At 33.9% G+C, this 17,061-nt stretch overlaps 1 protein-coding gene across 1 annotated transcript in view; it reads right to left on the reverse strand.

Annotated features, from left to right (window-relative positions):
- Window positions 1-17,061, reverse strand: part of SLC30A5 (solute carrier family 30 member 5) — a 56,801-nt gene that overhangs the window by 27,371 nt on the left and 12,369 nt on the right. Inside the window, exons 2-10 of the mRNA XM_044657712.1 lie at window positions 13,992-14,114; window positions 12,935-13,001; window positions 10,194-10,279; window positions 8,970-9,057; window positions 4,797-4,884; window positions 2,788-2,864; window positions 1,583-1,753; window positions 736-1,024; window positions 112-320 (exon numbers count right to left, since the gene is read on the reverse strand). Of these exons, the coding sequence (XP_044513647.1) occupies window positions 112-320; window positions 736-1,024; window positions 1,583-1,753; window positions 2,788-2,864; window positions 4,797-4,884; window positions 8,970-9,057; window positions 10,194-10,279; window positions 12,935-13,001; window positions 13,992-14,114 (1,198 nt within the window). The remainder of the gene's footprint in view (window positions 1-111; window positions 321-735; window positions 1,025-1,582; window positions 1,754-2,787; window positions 2,865-4,796; window positions 4,885-8,969; window positions 9,058-10,193; window positions 10,280-12,934; window positions 13,002-13,991; window positions 14,115-17,061) is intronic.

The raw sequence follows: 17,061 nt of genomic DNA on the forward strand, positions 1-17,061 counted from the left end.
TAAATGTGTCAAAATTGTTAACATGGCAATTAAATAAGAACTCATGCTAAAAGCTGTTAATATTAAAAGACTAAGCTTTTAAGTTAAGAGTATTCTACTAAAAAATCTTACCAAATTCAGGCACAAGAAGTAAAAGATGTGTCTAGAATCACTCTCCTCAAGTATCTGTTTCAGTGATTCTTTAATAAACCTAGGGACTGACTGAGAGCTGTGTTGTAAAGCATCACCCATGAAGTTATACAGAGGAGTTCCTTCAGGAGAATAGCCAACAAGAGTACCCTTCTGTCCTCTCTTAGAGGGAGAAGCTAAGATGTTAGCAGCTACAAAGAAAAACAAAATAGCTTAGAATAATTATTTTATTTTTGTGTTTTTTTTAATGTGTTTAGTGAAATATTTTGCTTTTTAAAATCATTGTAATTTCCATCATTAAAGTTTTCAAAAGGTCAAAGCATACCAAAGTGAATAGGTAACATTAAATGAGAATAATAAAAACTTTGAAAATTTGGTGTAAAATAATGTGATCACTACAATCAATAAAACGACAAAACAAAATAGTATTATACAAAAAGCACTTAATGGTGAAAATAGGGCAAAAATCAATACTTCATAGTAGTTCTTAATTTTGATTTTATACTTTTAATTGGTACTTTCTTCCTTCTCTAGTTTTCTCAATGACAAATTAATCTTTCTCATCTTAAATGGGTAGAAAATTAAGGAACAAAACAAAATGCTTACACAAAATGAAGAATACAGCACTCACTACCACTCCTCCAGAAAGGACATGTTCAGTGCTCTCCTGATGTGCTGGTTTATTCATAGCTCGAAGTTGATCAGTTATTGGATGGGTCCAAAAATTTCCAAAAAGCAGAGCACTAATGCAAATAAGAAAAGATCCATAGCGGGCACTCTTGGAAACTTCCATTTTGACTGAACAGATCGAATCCACATAAAAATCCAAGACCACAACAAAAAAGATAACTGTTGTGAAAGGCATGATGAGAGAGGACCAAGATTCTACTTTACTCTAGGAAAAAAAAATGAAATTCTTACTAATGAAGGATATATTATACAGATATTTTAAAATGTGTTAGTGGTTCTTTGAATATAAAATCTAACATCCTTTGGTCCAAGTGGGAAGACACAGATGCTTGAATATGAATGTTAAAATATACTGCATTATGATTTCTCCCCAACATCACATTACTACTTGTTTTCAAACTCACGATTTAAATAAATCCCACAATCTCCTAGGCCAAAAGAATGAGAAGTACTATCTTTGATTCTCAATGTATTTTTTAGAATATGGTTTCAAATTCTATTTCTAGAAAATAGAATCCTACCATCTAAAAAGAAGATGATGTTAAAAGGCCCCAAATCAAATAAGGATTCAATCATTTTGGACATATATATAGAGAATACTATGTAAACAGATAAGAATATATATATGGCACTTTCTAAGTCTATATGTATGAGCATTCAGAAAAGCAAAATTTAAGCTATTTGGATATAGTTAAAACAATAAATTTATAAGTGAAAAGCAATTCAGTTTTTCCATTACTGCTAAAATATTTTTTGTTATTACCTCAGTTGTCACAGAAAGGATGATGACCCATGGGCACAAAAGAAGCACAGAAACAAGATGAGATAAGGCTTGAAGACGTTTAGCTCCACCCACATCTAAAGAGAGCTTTCTGGAAGCTGTATGAAAACCAACCTTACAACATAAGGCCAACACGAGCAATAATACTCCACCCTGTTAATAAAATAATAAAATTCTTAAGAATAAAATACTTACATAATAAATTATATTTGAAGGCAATGGTAAACTGTTCTTATAAACTTTAATACCATCCCCCAATCTATTGCTTAGAAGAAAATGCTCTGAGTTCCATTTTAATTAGCAGATTGTCTTTATTTTTTTAAATTGTCATAACATTATAAAAAAAGAGTTCCATTTTGAAAAATTTAAGTGGAACTGTTTTTCTTATATAGAATTAGGGCAATTAACCCTGTTAATAACATAACAGCAATTTATCTTCTTCAAATTTGACATGTAAACAAAAAAATATGCCTAATAGTATGCCTAATCAAATTGGGCTCTGTTCCAACACATAACTTGCTTTATCATTTTCAAGTGTGTGTTTGGAATTCAGGGAGGTGCCATTTAAAAGTATCTTACAAACTTCCTGTGGACACGTGGGGACTTTGAGACTACATTCCCCGTGATCCAATGAGTTTCCAGTTAAACATGAGACAACGGGAACCAACGTATAGGGCAGCTTAAATTCGGAGGGCGGCCTTGAGACGCCCTCTTTTGCTACCTGAGCGGGCTCCCAGGGGACAGAGAGGAGTAGGGAAGGTATGGAAGAAAATGGCGGAGGTGTGAATTTGAATTTTTTACAGGCGCATGGTCGATTATTTCTATCAACATGGATTTAATTAAAATATTAATTTCTCTAGTAATATCAGCCTTTATCATTTTTAATCCTTACACAAGATTATCCAATTTACTTTTGTAGGTTAAAAAATAACTAGTCACAGGTAAGGTATTTAGGAGGGGAAAAAGAGAAATATAAAAAAAAGATAATATCAAGCTGTCCAAAAGAAATAAATATCAAATTGCCTAAGTCCCTGACTATTAAGAAACCCATTTAAACAAATGTTGAATTCTTAAAAGGCAGGATACATTCTGGATGTTGATAATTTTACACATATACATGAACTCATTTCATAGATCATAATCTTAAAAAAAATTCCAGTATTTCAGGTATAAAGAAAATGGCATACCTTGTGATCTGCAACACCTAAGAAAGCGATGACTGTGTAAAGCATATGGGTCAGAGCACTGTCATGATGTCCTTCAGCTAAAGAAGTCAGGTTAAAGAAAATGAGATACATCCTTAAACTATGTTTTATTCATTACTAGTGGTAGCTCTAATACTTTTTTAGCTGGTGGGAATTGAAACAGAGAAGATATATTATTCCTTCTCTCCAACTGAACTGCTAGAGATAAAGTCTCCTCTCCAATATTCAGATTCAGAAAGATCTTGAAATATCAAAGATATGGAGAGGTCATAGCATCCAAGAAATCATAGCTTTCAACACTAGAAGTCAGGCTTTTTGGCTTCAAGGTTAGTCCACAAACAGGCAACTTTGGTATATGGTAGCTCAGTGACATGGATTAAATCAGATTTTTGGTCCTGTTTTAAAATATCCTTCCTTGTAATCTAATTATCATCTATAATGCTGATACTAAAGGGAAAACAACAAAGTGACATACAATCTTTTAGGGCTTCCAGTTTTTATAAACTGAGAATCAGTTTGTTTTTACAACAAATACAAACATTTTGAATTTACTCCCCCCCCTAGAATCTCCTTATCTTGCCTTGGCTCAAAGTGCAGAGCTCCTTTATGGGCTAGATCTCACAGCTGATTGGCCCAGAAGCAATGATCTGCTCAACTTTTAAATTATGGTAGCTAACTCCTCCTTAGACAAGCTGGTGGCCTCCCACTTCTGGGGGGTTCATCCTATTAGTGCACAGTTTAGAGTGGACACCTGATTGGCTTTAGCTCTACTGCAGCTAAGAACTCTCCAGTTTAAGCATTCTACTTGGCCCAGCTTCCCTAGTAGCAGAGATTATAACTACATTCCAGATGAATATTTTTTGAAGAAACTTCTCTTTAACAGTAGATAAATACTCATTAATTCAAGATTTACTAACTACTAATCTTCACAAATCCTTGCCAATATGGTAATCCATTTTATGGGAGTTGACATGAAGCTATGGGTTCAAATTTAACCAATGAACAAATATGAATACCTATAATATGCAAAGTATGTCCTAGATACTTGGGAGGATAAAGGTATCACAACTACTATCAAATCAAATCAAAGGGTCACATATTTAGAGATGGAACCTTCTCACTTTATAGCTGAAGAAACAGAGGGCCAAAGAGAATAAGAAATTTGTACAAGGTAAAAGTCAGGAATTGTACCCAGGTTTTCTCACTCAAAATTTAGCACTCTCTCCACTGTACCATATTACTGATTTCTATTCCCCCCCCCCCCCCGGAAATTTTTTTTACATTGCTTTTACATATCTTAAAATAAACCCACCACCTTTATTTTCTGTTGTAGTATCAATTCTAAGACACAAAAGTGGCAAGGACTAGGCAATGGGGATTAAGTGACTTGCCCAGGGTCATACAGCTAGGAAGTATCTTAGGCCACATTTGAATCCAGGTCCTTCCCACTCAAGGCCTAATACTCTATTCCCCATGTCACTTAGCTGCCCCATTTTTACATATCTGCCTACATCTTGTCTCCTTCCTCATGGAATACAAACTTCTTCAGGGAAAGAACTGTGTAGCTTTTGTATTTATTGCTTATATCAGCTCTTATAGTATCCTAGACATTTAAAATAGGCTTGCTGAATTGAAGACATGCTGTTTGTAATCCTAATTTAAGAGGGTCTAGTGATGTATTTCTTGTTAGATGTAGATCTATCACCTTTTATTACTTGAGAATAGAATTTCATATTTCAATCTCCCTACCACCAAATTTCAGAATATATAACTAATGTGGAAGGTTCTATGATTCTGGAAAAATTTTGCTTTAAAATAAACCTATTACTTTTGACAAACAACTTTAAATCTTCAACAATTTTGTTCTTTTCCATTTGTGAATGTGTCAAGTATTATTTAATTACATTCTACTTTTCCTTTCCGTTGGCACTCTACTATTGCTGTAGTATTAAAAAATATCTAGCCTTGATTTTACTTTTATAAAAGGATACGGTGTTCAGCAATTTTAGCCATAAGATCATCATTATCAAAAAACAATAAACAGATCACAGCAATAATGAAAAAAGCAGCTCCTCTTGTCTGAAAAGAAATAAGATTATCTGGTCTTAGAAGGCTCTCTAAGATTATCACATTTAATGGCAAAATTATTCTGAAGACACAAAAATTATAGATTCTCAACTTTTTAAAGAAAAATTCTTATCTGAAAAGAAAATAAGTATGATGACCTAAAATTATATCTTCAATACTAATATATAAAAGCAAATGGCCTCATTAGGTCCTGAAGAATATTTTGAAACATTTAAAACATAATATTAAAAAAATATAAATTTTCTTTTCCTTGTTGTCAGGTCATTATATTATTATACTTTAATGAGAGTAAACTAAAATTTCTAGTTGGTATACAGCTGATAATTGGAAATCCTACCAAACCTGGTAAAGACTGTCAAGTAGGCAACACCAAGCAAGGAAGGAGGCAATTAATGGAAATAAAATAAAGAACACATAAGCCTGGATCTAAGAAACACATAGTTCATGGAGGTACAAATTCAATTTTAATCATCTGTTAGGAGGTAAAGCAGTTAAAACTAGTGATAATTCAGCCCCTTATTCTAGACCCTCCACTCAATTCCTTTTCTAGAGACTGATTTTGGCAAGGTGGTACCCTTGGTAAGGATGTAAAGGCGCATTTAAGTTCTTACTATGTGCTAAGTACTGTGATACGTGTTAGAGATACAAACACTAGCAAAAAGAGTTAAAAAAAAAAAGTAGCTGAAAAGTGGGGGAAATACCCCCACAACAGCTTAGTGTTAAAGTACAGAAGTCCAAAGTACAGTCAAGAGCTGGCTGGGCTGAGCCCCTGTGCAAAATGTAGGTCTTAGAAGAACTTAATGGAGAAAGGGAAGGGAGATATTTTAGGTTCGGAAGGGTGCAGAGGTGGATAGATATTACATGATAGGAATGTCCCAGGTACTAAGGGAAACTGCAAGGTGAGATAGCAAAACCATGGTGGCAAAGCCCAGAAAGTTAGAAGCAGAGCCATGAGGACCGTAAGTATTACCAAGATGTAAAGACTTCAAAATTATAGGCCTAGCAAAGAACTGTGCCTATCAGAGGACCAGCTGAGTTAATTATAAATGGACATTTCTTGAATGCTTTATAATTTGCCATGGGCTTAATGTGCAGCATCTCCTTGGAGCCATATAACTCTTCAAGTACTATAGATATTATCTTCATTTTACAGCTAATGAAACTGAGCCTCAGAGAGGTGAAGTACTTTGTCTATGATCAAAAAGCCACTAAGTGTTAGAGGGAAATTAGAATCGAACTCTTCCTGACTCCAAGCCTGACTCCAAGACATTCTACTCAGTATACAAGGCTGCCTACAGCTAGAGTTGCACCCTAAGATCAATTACTAAGTCATGATTATTCTAGAAACTGGATTCTAAAAAAAATAGGGAATCGATTCATCTGACTAATATGAATAAGAATTATCATATATATACACACAACTTAAAATTTTATCAAATTTGTAATGCTCACAATCAATGCAAATAAACAGACTAATGTGAAGACCACTGCAGCCTGCACATCGATACCATTGCAAAGGTTGAAAATGAAGAACTCAACAAGATTTCCCCTCAGCCATATATCATACCATAAAATAGGATACATACTTTGTTCAGTAACCTCTAGGATAACATCAAGTAAGGTATTAAGGAGAAGTATATTCACTTAAGGACACTGTCAGAAAAGACATCTTTTGTAATGTCCAAATAAAACTTCGAGTCTTAAATTAATAGTAACATTTTCCAAGTGCTGTTTGTGAATGACACTGTGCTAATTTCCACTGAGTCTCAGAATATTTGAAATCTTCCTCAGTGAAAGTGTAAAAGAGTCATAACTGCCTAAAATGAAAAACAAAGTTGTTAACAAGAGCTTATTGCACACAATTTCTCATGCAGCTGGATGGGTAGCTCACAGCTAGCTTGTCAATATGTCTATCTCTAATCAAAGATGGGCAATGATCTGGACTCAGAATTGGGGAAGACATTGGTCTGGATTGCATTTGGGAAAGTGCACAGTGGTTTCAATGATCCCCAAAAGCCACTGTAAAAACAGCTAAGCTTTTAACATTAATGTTAACTGGTAATGTTGATAATTTTTTTACAAATTTTCAACAATACTGCTCTATTTTTTAAAAGTTAAGAAAATTTGTTATGTTTATTCTGTACTTGAAAAATACTAGACAATCAAAGATTTCCATGTACACTGAAACCATGAATTTCCATTATAAACATTATAAACAGCCTATTTTCTCATTTGACAATATAATAAATTGAACATCTTAAGTTTCAAAATGATCCCAACAATATTGCTTTATGATTGTCATGAATATTAAATCAAATCCTTTACAGATGGCCTGACTCTGTAGTGATACAAACTTAACACTGATGTACCCCGAGGGAACCTGTAGCACATTGGGTGACTTTCTTATGGAAGACTGATCAGTGCACCAGGGAATAAGAAAGAAGACATGGTTTGTGATCTGCACTGTTAGAGAGAATATCTACATTAATAAGATCATGGATCCATCTGAATAAGAAGAAAATACAATGCGGATGAAAATGATGCAACTTGACCATCTTATAACTATTAAAAATAAAAAGTAACCCAAGGGTCAAAGAAAAGATACAAGTTTGGTTTAAGCTGATTGTAGCATCTGATGAGCTATGAGCAAGAAGTGGCATAGAGGACACAATCCAAGACAGGATCAGAGAGGGAGATGACACTAAACAAGTAATAGGACTGAGAAGCAACAATTCAAAAGCCTTAATGATTCATCTGTAAGCCCTGAGATGTTAAAGAGAAAGCCTCCAGATTACTGGTAGATTTAAATTTTACAGGTTAAGATATAACAGTGGAATTACCTACATACACCAAAGAAATAAATCCAACAGTCACTATTTAAAAAGTATTAAAACCTAAAGAGACAATGTGAATGATATACAAATTATTTCATAAATAATCTAATTTATTTTATGATTCAGAAGGTATTTTAGGATCTCTTCAGTGCTTCAGTCAAAATTATGACAACAATATGATATTGCTGGAGTTGGGAAGTTGGTCAAATGGGGGAGAATGATATCTATTATGATGAATAAACATATTCAAATGATAGGCTGTTAGAAAGCAGAAAGGTGCTTGTATATTGATTAGCTTTGTTTGAAGTATTAAAGCTATCAAATATTTTTCAAATATGAATTGTGTTTGGAAACTGAGGGATGCCCATCAATTGAGGAATGGCTGAACAATTTATGATATATGAATGTGAAAGAATAATATTATGCTGTAGAAAATGATGAGGGCAGCTGAGTGGCTAAGTGGATAGAGCACTAGACCTGAAGTTAGAAAGACCCAAGTTCAAACAACCCTGGGCAAATCACTTAACCTTGTTTGCCTCAGTTTCCTCATTGGTAAAATGAGCTGGAGAAGGAAATGGTAAGCCACAAAGTATCATTGCCAAGAAAATCTCAAAATAAGTCTGACACACCTAAAAAAACCAGCAATAAATGAAGCAGATAGGTTTTTCAGAAAAACCTGGAATATCTATATGAAATGATGCAACCTTCACAGTAACAGCAATATTATAAAGATAATCGACTGTGAAAGATTTAGCAACTTTGGCAGCACACAATGACCCACGATTCTAAAGGACTCAAGACATAAAATGCTATCCACCTTCAGATAAAAAACTGATGGATTTGGAGATTCCATCTGCAGACTGCAGAGTCTGCAGTTTGAAGCAAAATTCTTTTTACTTTCTCTATTTTTCTTGTCCTTTTTTTTTGAATGGGGCTAACATAGAAATATATTTTGCATGACTATAATAGATATCATATACTTTGCTTTCTCATTAAGTGAAAGAAGGGTAGAGGGAAAGAATATGAACTTGGAAATGATAATTAAAAAATATGAAGTGAGAGATTTGTAATAGTGAAAATAAAATGTTTATCACTTCTTTATTACTTAATCATTAATATATTAGCTACAGTTTTTCTAGATGGTGAAAAGATGATTGCATCTGCTATTTTATTCTTTTGAATGAGAAAACTTATACTTAGGATTTCAATTTTAGATTAAGGGATAACTAAGGGGAAAAATACCTTTGCTGGTCCTCCTCCAGAACTAGTGAACAAAACAGTTAATAGTGAGATGACAACAATATCACTGTGTTCAAAGAGCAGCAAAGTCCTAAGAAAACAAAAAGGTAACAATTTAAATTGTTATGAAAAGGGAACTTTTAAAAATTATAAAAATCACTAATGCTTAACTATTCACTAATTTTCTTTCTTTCTATAAACCACGGAATTTGTGCTTAGAGCCTGAAGGCTTCATGGTAATGATCATATTTTTGTTTTTATTTGAGAATAAGGAACCACTTACTAGAAGTTGCTATATTATTTCATAGAATATTTAATTTTAAAAATTCACAATAAATTTAAAAACACCAACAAATATGAATGACTAGGGCAGCTAGGTAATAAACACAGTGGCTAGAGGACCAGGTCTGGAGTTGAGAGGACATGGGTTCAAATCTGGCCTCATATACTTCCTAGCTGTGCAACTCTGGGTAAGTCATTTAATTCTGACTGTCCAGCCTTTAAGCACCTTACCCATCCAGCCTTAGCATCAATATTAAGTTATTGATTCTAAGAAGACAGAAGGTAAGGCTTAAAAGCAAACAATCCAAATATGGATGCTCAAAATAAACAAATACGAGGAATAAAATCCTAAATAAAACTTGAAACTACCAATTATTTACATTTAGATAAGAGGAAAAAAGCATATTAATTTGTTAGAATAGTAGCCATCCCTTTGTTTTGTATCCTCACCTGATCTCTTTTTCTGTGTGCTTAAATTTTTTTCTTGTTGCTGTTTCTTAAAAAACAAAACAAAAAACTTAGCTTCCAGTTAACTTTTTAACAACTTCCATGTATCCCTTTAAGAAAGTGAATGAAAAGGGAAATAAAAAAGATTAAGGAGTTCATCTTTTTTTCCCCTCTCCTTTATTTTACTCTCCCATCAAGTACAGGTTAAATTTGAAAATGGCTAGGAATGTACTTGAAAAGTGAGGAATAATTTCACTACCATCTAAACTGAAGACTGAGGGTCCTCAATTCATTTGCTTTCAACAAGCTCTTAAATTCTGTGTAACAGTTAAAAACATTTTTTTGTGTAGTTCCTGAACTTAGTGCAAGAAGTATAAGGACTTTTTATGTAAAACTAAACTTCTTTATCAATGTTTGACATAAAATTGATATACAAAATAAGTATATTAAGCAATACTGCTTAATGTAAGAAACTTGTAAAAAAAAATCTATATTTACCTTAATGGTCCACAGAGAGTGAGTCCAAAAAACCATAAAAGTGAAATGATACATCCAGCAACAGCATGTTTAAATATTTTGATCCACTGTTAAAAGAAAAGTGATAATTAATATTTTTAGTTATAGAAATTAAGATAATACAAAATCTTATGTAAAAAACAGGAAAATGAGTAATGAAAAACTTAAAATGAGTAAATATAACATTCTCAAAGAAAAATAAAAATATTAGGCTCATCTGTTTAGTTTAGCATATTAAAATATGACTCATTTTTGTAATTTCTGGTTAGAGATCAAAAGTTTTCTTTTGAATACTTATGAATCTTGAATGGTTAAAACTTCCATAATCTTCAAATGTTAAGTGTGTTAGCACTTAATATTCTACTTTTGAGGACTTCTTTCTTTTCTAGTGATTACCACATGTTAGTACAACTTTATCCAAAGAGGGGGAGGGACACAGGGGGAGAGAGGCGAGAAAGGCAGGGGAGAAAGAATTGCAATAATGGTCTTAAAGGCATGCTGAACAAAAATTGGAAACATCTATGCTAGACTGTAGATGTTCTGTACCTATACATTCTAGTAGATTTAGAGCTTGTTCCACAAGCATACTGGGCTCTGGGCCAGGAATATCTGAGTTCAAATTCAGCCACAGGCACTTATTAGTTGTGTGAATCAGGGTAAATTCCTTAACTGATGTTTGCCTCAGTTTCCTTATGTATAAAATAGGATAATGGCACTTACTTCCCATAGCTATTGTGAGGCTCAAGTGAGATAATAATTGTAAATGCTTAGCATATATAGTAAGCACTATATAAATGTCAGTTATTACTGTTACAGTTATTTTCATTTAAATGAAGTCCATAAGCACCCAGGGAAAAGCTGTTCATTAAGGCAATGAGATTCCAGACTCAACCTGGAGCACTGCCAGACCAATACTAAGTTATTGTAATGGGGACAGATAGGAACTAGAATCTTTGTCGTGAACCACTCAGTTCTGCATCACAGATTCTGAATAGAGTGAGAAGAGCATCTACACAGGGAAGTGGAATTTGCTGGTGAGGAGGGCTTGGGCTGTGTATATGGAGAAAGGAAGAAGTTTAGAAATCAGCAGCAGCACCTGTGCTGTCTCAAACCTTAGGAACAAAGCAGGTCAGAAATCCTGGACCAAAGAGTTCCTACACCTCTGCCATTCTAAGCCAATAGAGCGTTCCCATTGGCTGACAGGGTGGAGTCCAGAAAAATAATACTCTTGCTCAGAACCAAACTCAGGTAAGTAACTTGCAGAGCTGACTAAATCAAATACATACATGGATGGACATAGACACACACACAGCCTGGGAACTCCGATCAACTACAATCCCTCAGGACTTATGAAGGAGGTGATAAACTCAGACCTCTCACTGAAACTTTTATTTGTTTGACTAGACATGTTTGTAACAGAGGTTTTATTTTTCTTGGGGATAAAAGGGGAAGTGAGAGAAAAGGCTGATCTTTGAGGAAAAAAAAAAAAGTCCAGATAGTTCTTTGCCCTAAGTTATATAGGTAGTAGAAAGCAGAAGAACTAGGATTTAAAACTAGACTTTCCCACCAGAACAATACAATGAAAAATGTTGTTCTTTTTCATTCATGTCTGACTCTTCATGACCCCATTTGGGGTTTTCTTGGCAAAGATACTGGAATAATTTGCTGTTGCCTTCTCCAGCTCACTTTACAGATGAGGAAAGTGAGGCCAACAGGGTTAAGTGACTTGCCCAGGGTCACACAACTAGAAAGTGTCTGACAGCACTAGTATAACCTATATCACACTATTTACCGCCTTGCAGAGTGGGCTAGGAGAGTATCTGAAATGCAAAATGTCAGATAAAAATTGTTAAATGGTTTCTACATGTAATTGAAAAGGAAGAAAAAAAAAAGAAAGCATCGGAGGGCTGGATTTGAACTCAGGTCTTCCTGACTCCAAGTTTGATGTTCTATCTGCTGCTTCTCCCAAAAGATAACTGCTTCACTGATATGTTCTAGTTCATTTCATAGATGAGAAAATGAAGCAAACAGTGTCTTCTGATTAAGTGTCTGAGGTTGGACCTGAACTCATGTAGATGAGTCTTCCTGATTCCAAGCCCAGTACTCTATTCACTATGCCACCTAGCTACATCCCAGTGAAGAAAAAGACGTTAAGGACATTCTTTGATGGGTTCTAAAATGTCAAATGCATATATCTTAAACTTGTAAATAATGCAACTGAAAGAGAATAAACTGGTTTGTACATCTTATTAAACTTTTATATTCCTTTTCACATTTTTATTTATCCCATTTCTTATTCCTTTTACTTTTCCCAGGAACTTCATCCTTGAAATTTTAATCTTGACACATTAGAAATAACTTGCCCTTGATCTGAATAATAGCAACAATTAACATTGTACTTGACTCCATTTTGGAAGATTGGAAATTAAAAAAATGAAAATGATTAGGTTTAATTATTTTTTACATATTAACTTCAGCTTACCTTCTAGTATCTCTTAGGTCTATTGCATTACCTCATATCAATTTATGTTTATGGATAAAATTTCATTAGTCAAAATTTTGTTGTCTAAAAATCTTTAGCTTTTTACTTAAATCTACTAGTATGGAATTCCCAAAGCAGGGCAAATAATGAACACTTTTATCCTGACTTAGTCTGGCTAGGAGGCAAGACATAAATGCTTCACCAATATAGCCAAGAGTAAATGATTTTGCAAGCAACTTACCTGGTGTTTTGTAATAGTTTTCCCAGAGGAAAATGGCTTTTGAAACAAAACCATGAAAAATGCAGACCTAGTTGAATCAAATACAAAAACATTAGCACAGTAGATATCATAATTGCTAGCGTTAAAAAATTAGAATAGGTTTTAAACAAAAAAAAGCAAAAGAAATATCCATTATTACTCAAAATATTTTTGCGTTCTATTTTTTGAATGGCTTTAAAAATCAGTTTATAAGATATTGAAGTCACTAGTTTAATCAGTCACTACTTTATAAATATATTTTGTGCTCTACTCTTAAAGGAAAAATAACAAATAGAATCTAAATCAATTCATGCATCAGTCTTCATATAACAGAAGGTAGGAATGAACATAGGAATCTATTATTTAAGGCAGAGATACATTAGCATGTTATCTGAGAGTAATACACAGTGATTCAATTAAAATACAGAATAAATCTGTAAAGAGATATAATTATATTAATCTATAATTTCCATGTAAATAGTATAATTAGACTGGTTTCTTTCCTGGGAAACAATAAAACAGATTTATATTTTCTTTTTTTTTAGTTACCATTTATTTTTATTCATATCCATAAGATAATAAATATATAACATAATGACATATGATGTTATAAATATATAATTATAATACATTTTTATCCAAGAGAAATAAGTTCTCATATTAGTTATGTCTAAAAATCTATCTTACTACCCCCAAGGTATTTTCTATGAATTCTACCAATAACATTGAGATCTGGCATTTGTATTATGGCACAAAAGGATGATCACTTTGGCAAGACTTTTGGTAAAATAACTTTTCTTTAAATAAAAAATAAGAGCATTATTCTTTTTTGGAAGTGGGGAGGAAGGGACTTCTCAACCTATCCATATTTATTTAGGTATAAGACTTTTTGAACTTTATCAATTACTTTTTAAAGAGGTATATAACAGTTTTACTAGCTGAATAACATAGTTTATTCTGAATCTAATAAAAATAATTATTGAAAATATAACTTTTATCAAAGTGAAAAAAAACCTGGGAGAAAATTCTGAACACTTACCCAAGTTTTAATATAAAGATGAACTGTACAATGTGAACTACTTTCAAGAGATCATATGATTCAAAAAGTCCCAAAGCCTTTAGAAACTTAGTGAAACATAGCAATATAATATATTTAGTGAATCTGAAAAAGAAAGAGGAATACATAAGTTTTAATGTTATTAAAACTACTAGCAGTTTTAGAATAACAGATCTGAGAAATCAATAAAAAACAAAGGCATTTTATCAATAGGTCAATAGTTGTAATCTCATATTTTTCTGATGCATTCAAAATGTACCTATTACATCTTAGCATCTTTTGAAATATTTCAAAAACATTAATTTTCAAAAGCAAAATCCCAAACTCCTTCCCTTTATAAAAAAGGGATTAGAGATATCATACTTATTGGATAGAATGTAATCCCTTTAATAGAAGAGACTTTTATTTATGTCTTTATAGTCTTACTGTTCAATATGTACATTAAGGCACTTAACAAATGCCTGTTGATTAAGTGATCCAGAACACACAGGTGAGAACAAATGAGTAAAACAGGTTTTTACGCAGTCATATAATACATTTTATTTTATTTTATTTTGTTTTGTTTTTTTAAACGCTTACCTTCCGTCTTAGAGTCAATATGTGTATGGGCTCCAAGGCAGAAGAGTGGTAAGGGTAAGGCAATGGGGGTCAAGTGACTTGCCCAGGGTCACACAGCTGGGAAGTGTCTGAGGTCATATTTGATCCTAGGACCTCCAATCTCTAGGCCTGACTCTCAATCCACTGAGATACCCAGCTGTCCCCCATATAATATATTTTACTCCCTTTAATCACAAAGAAGTCCCCTAGGCCATGAATTCAAAATGCATTTACTAATGACTTGTATCAGATTTTCAACCTTATAACAAATTAAAAGCTGAAAATCAGAAAAATGTAGAGAGGATATTATAGGTAGACACACAGAATGCAGCAAGAACAATGAAAAAGAAACAGTAGTCTCCAGGCACTTAGAACAGGGTCAAGTAGCTGAACAAAACCAAATTGTTCCTTATGCATTTATATGAAATATGGTACAAAAATGGGCAGCAAATTGGCACAGTGTATAGACTGTTGGGTTTGGTGTCAGGGAAGACTCATATTCATGACTTTGTTCTTTTGATTTTGTTTTATATACTCTTGCTGCTTTGTTAAAGTCATCTGCTTCTAGTTGTTGGATTCTAATTTTTAAAAGACTGAATTTCATCCCTGGCTTTTTGGTCATCCTTTTCCTTTTGGTCTGTTTTTCTTTGTAGGTTATCTTTCACTTTCTTTGCCTCATTTTCAAGCCGGTCAATTCTGGCTTTAAAGAAACTATTTCCTTGTTTTAGTTCATGTGCTTCTGTTTTCAGATGACCTATTTTGCTTTTTAAGTTCTTCCCCCAATTTTCTTCAGCCTCTCTTAATTGTTTTTTGAATTATGCTTTGAGTTCTTCCAAAGCCTGAGACCAATTTGCTGGAGTTCCTGAGTTTTTGCTTGGTTTTACATGATGTTCCTTGGTCTTCCTGTTCCATTTGTTCTTTGTTCATCACCAGGTAGAAGCTGTTGACTGTAATTTCTTTTATCTTTTTCTGTTTACTCATATTTTTTCCTTCTTTCCTGGTGTTTATTTGCTGGATCTGTGGGTTTGGGCTATTTTGTCCTGAAGGGGCTTCTCTGCTCTGCTGATTAACCTATGACACACGTGTCAGCACTGACACACATAGCCATTTTCGATGACACACAGCTGCATGTGGCTGCATACAGAGAAGTATGGGGCTGCATGCTGAGGATGAAACATTGCTGTAGTGTAGACACTCTGTGTCAGAGGTCTGTAGGCCAAAACAACAAAACTCTGGCACAGAGTGTCTAGTTCTGGGACTTCGGAGGCCATTAGGGGATCTTTGACCTCACTTCCAGCCGGCTGAGCTAGGAGCAGCGTAATGCCACAGGGGACACATCTCTGGGGATGAATGCCATTGTCAGCAACCATCATCCAATTTACTATTCTGGATTTCCAATTAACTATTATTACTGAGATAAGTGAGGGGGAGGCTGGGACAGGCAAAGGCCTGTGCTATGGGTGCTGTTTCCTGCCATTAGAAATAGTGGCAGCCATCTTAATTTACATAAGGAATCTTGAAGCATAGTGCAGACTCCATTTCACCACTATTACTGTTGTGCATCCTCATTAACCCCTATTTCTGCTTATTTTCCTAACAGACAGTTATATGCCAACTTGTGGTCAGTTAGGCTAGTTAACCCCTAATTGCCTGCAGGACTAACAGGTTATCTATAATTCTATTTTCTGTCACTGCCTCCCTGATGGAGAACCCAAAAAATAAAAAAAATAAGGTTAAGTAAAGGAAGTGGTAGTAGCAGTAGCTGACCCTTTCAAGAGACATGGACCGAGATATATGGTATTATAGAAAAAAAATGGCAGATCATTTTGTGTTCTATGTACTGAAACGGTAGGAAGCAGAACGTGGAATATCAATCGACATTTTGAAACTAATCATTCCCAGCTCTTGAAGAAAAGTGAGGATGAAAGGAAGGAATACATTTCCAGGTAGCTACACTTTTGTAAGAGCCAATCTAATTCCATCCTTAAATTTGTAAAAGGCTCTACAAATTTAACATCTGCAAGTTTGAGCATTGCTCACTCCATAGCTCATCATGGAAAAGCACTCAGTGAAGGAGAATTTTTTAAAGAAACTCTCCCAAGATGTGCACTCTATTTCATGATACACAGAATAAAGATGCAATTATTAACAGAATATCTGAGTTACCACTCAGTAGAAATATTATAAAAGACTGAATAATGAGACTGAAAACAAACATACATCAATTAAAGAGACATAAGTAATTGTAGATAGTTTTCGATCTCTCTTGATCAAACTACTGATGTCACATCACATGCTCAGTTGGTCATTACTGGTTGACATTCTGATGGTCTCACAATGAGAGAAGAGTTGATAAAGCTAGTATTAGTGCCAACAAGTACACCAGGAAGTGAAATATGTAAGGCTGTTATACAAACATTCCGTGACCTAAGCATTGATATCTCTAAAGTTGTGT

This window comes from Gracilinanus agilis, chromosome 1, assembly GCF_016433145.1.
Source record: "Gracilinanus agilis isolate LMUSP501 chromosome 1, AgileGrace, whole genome shotgun sequence".
Classification (NCBI taxonomy): domain Eukaryota; kingdom Metazoa; phylum Chordata; class Mammalia; order Didelphimorphia; family Didelphidae; genus Gracilinanus; species Gracilinanus agilis.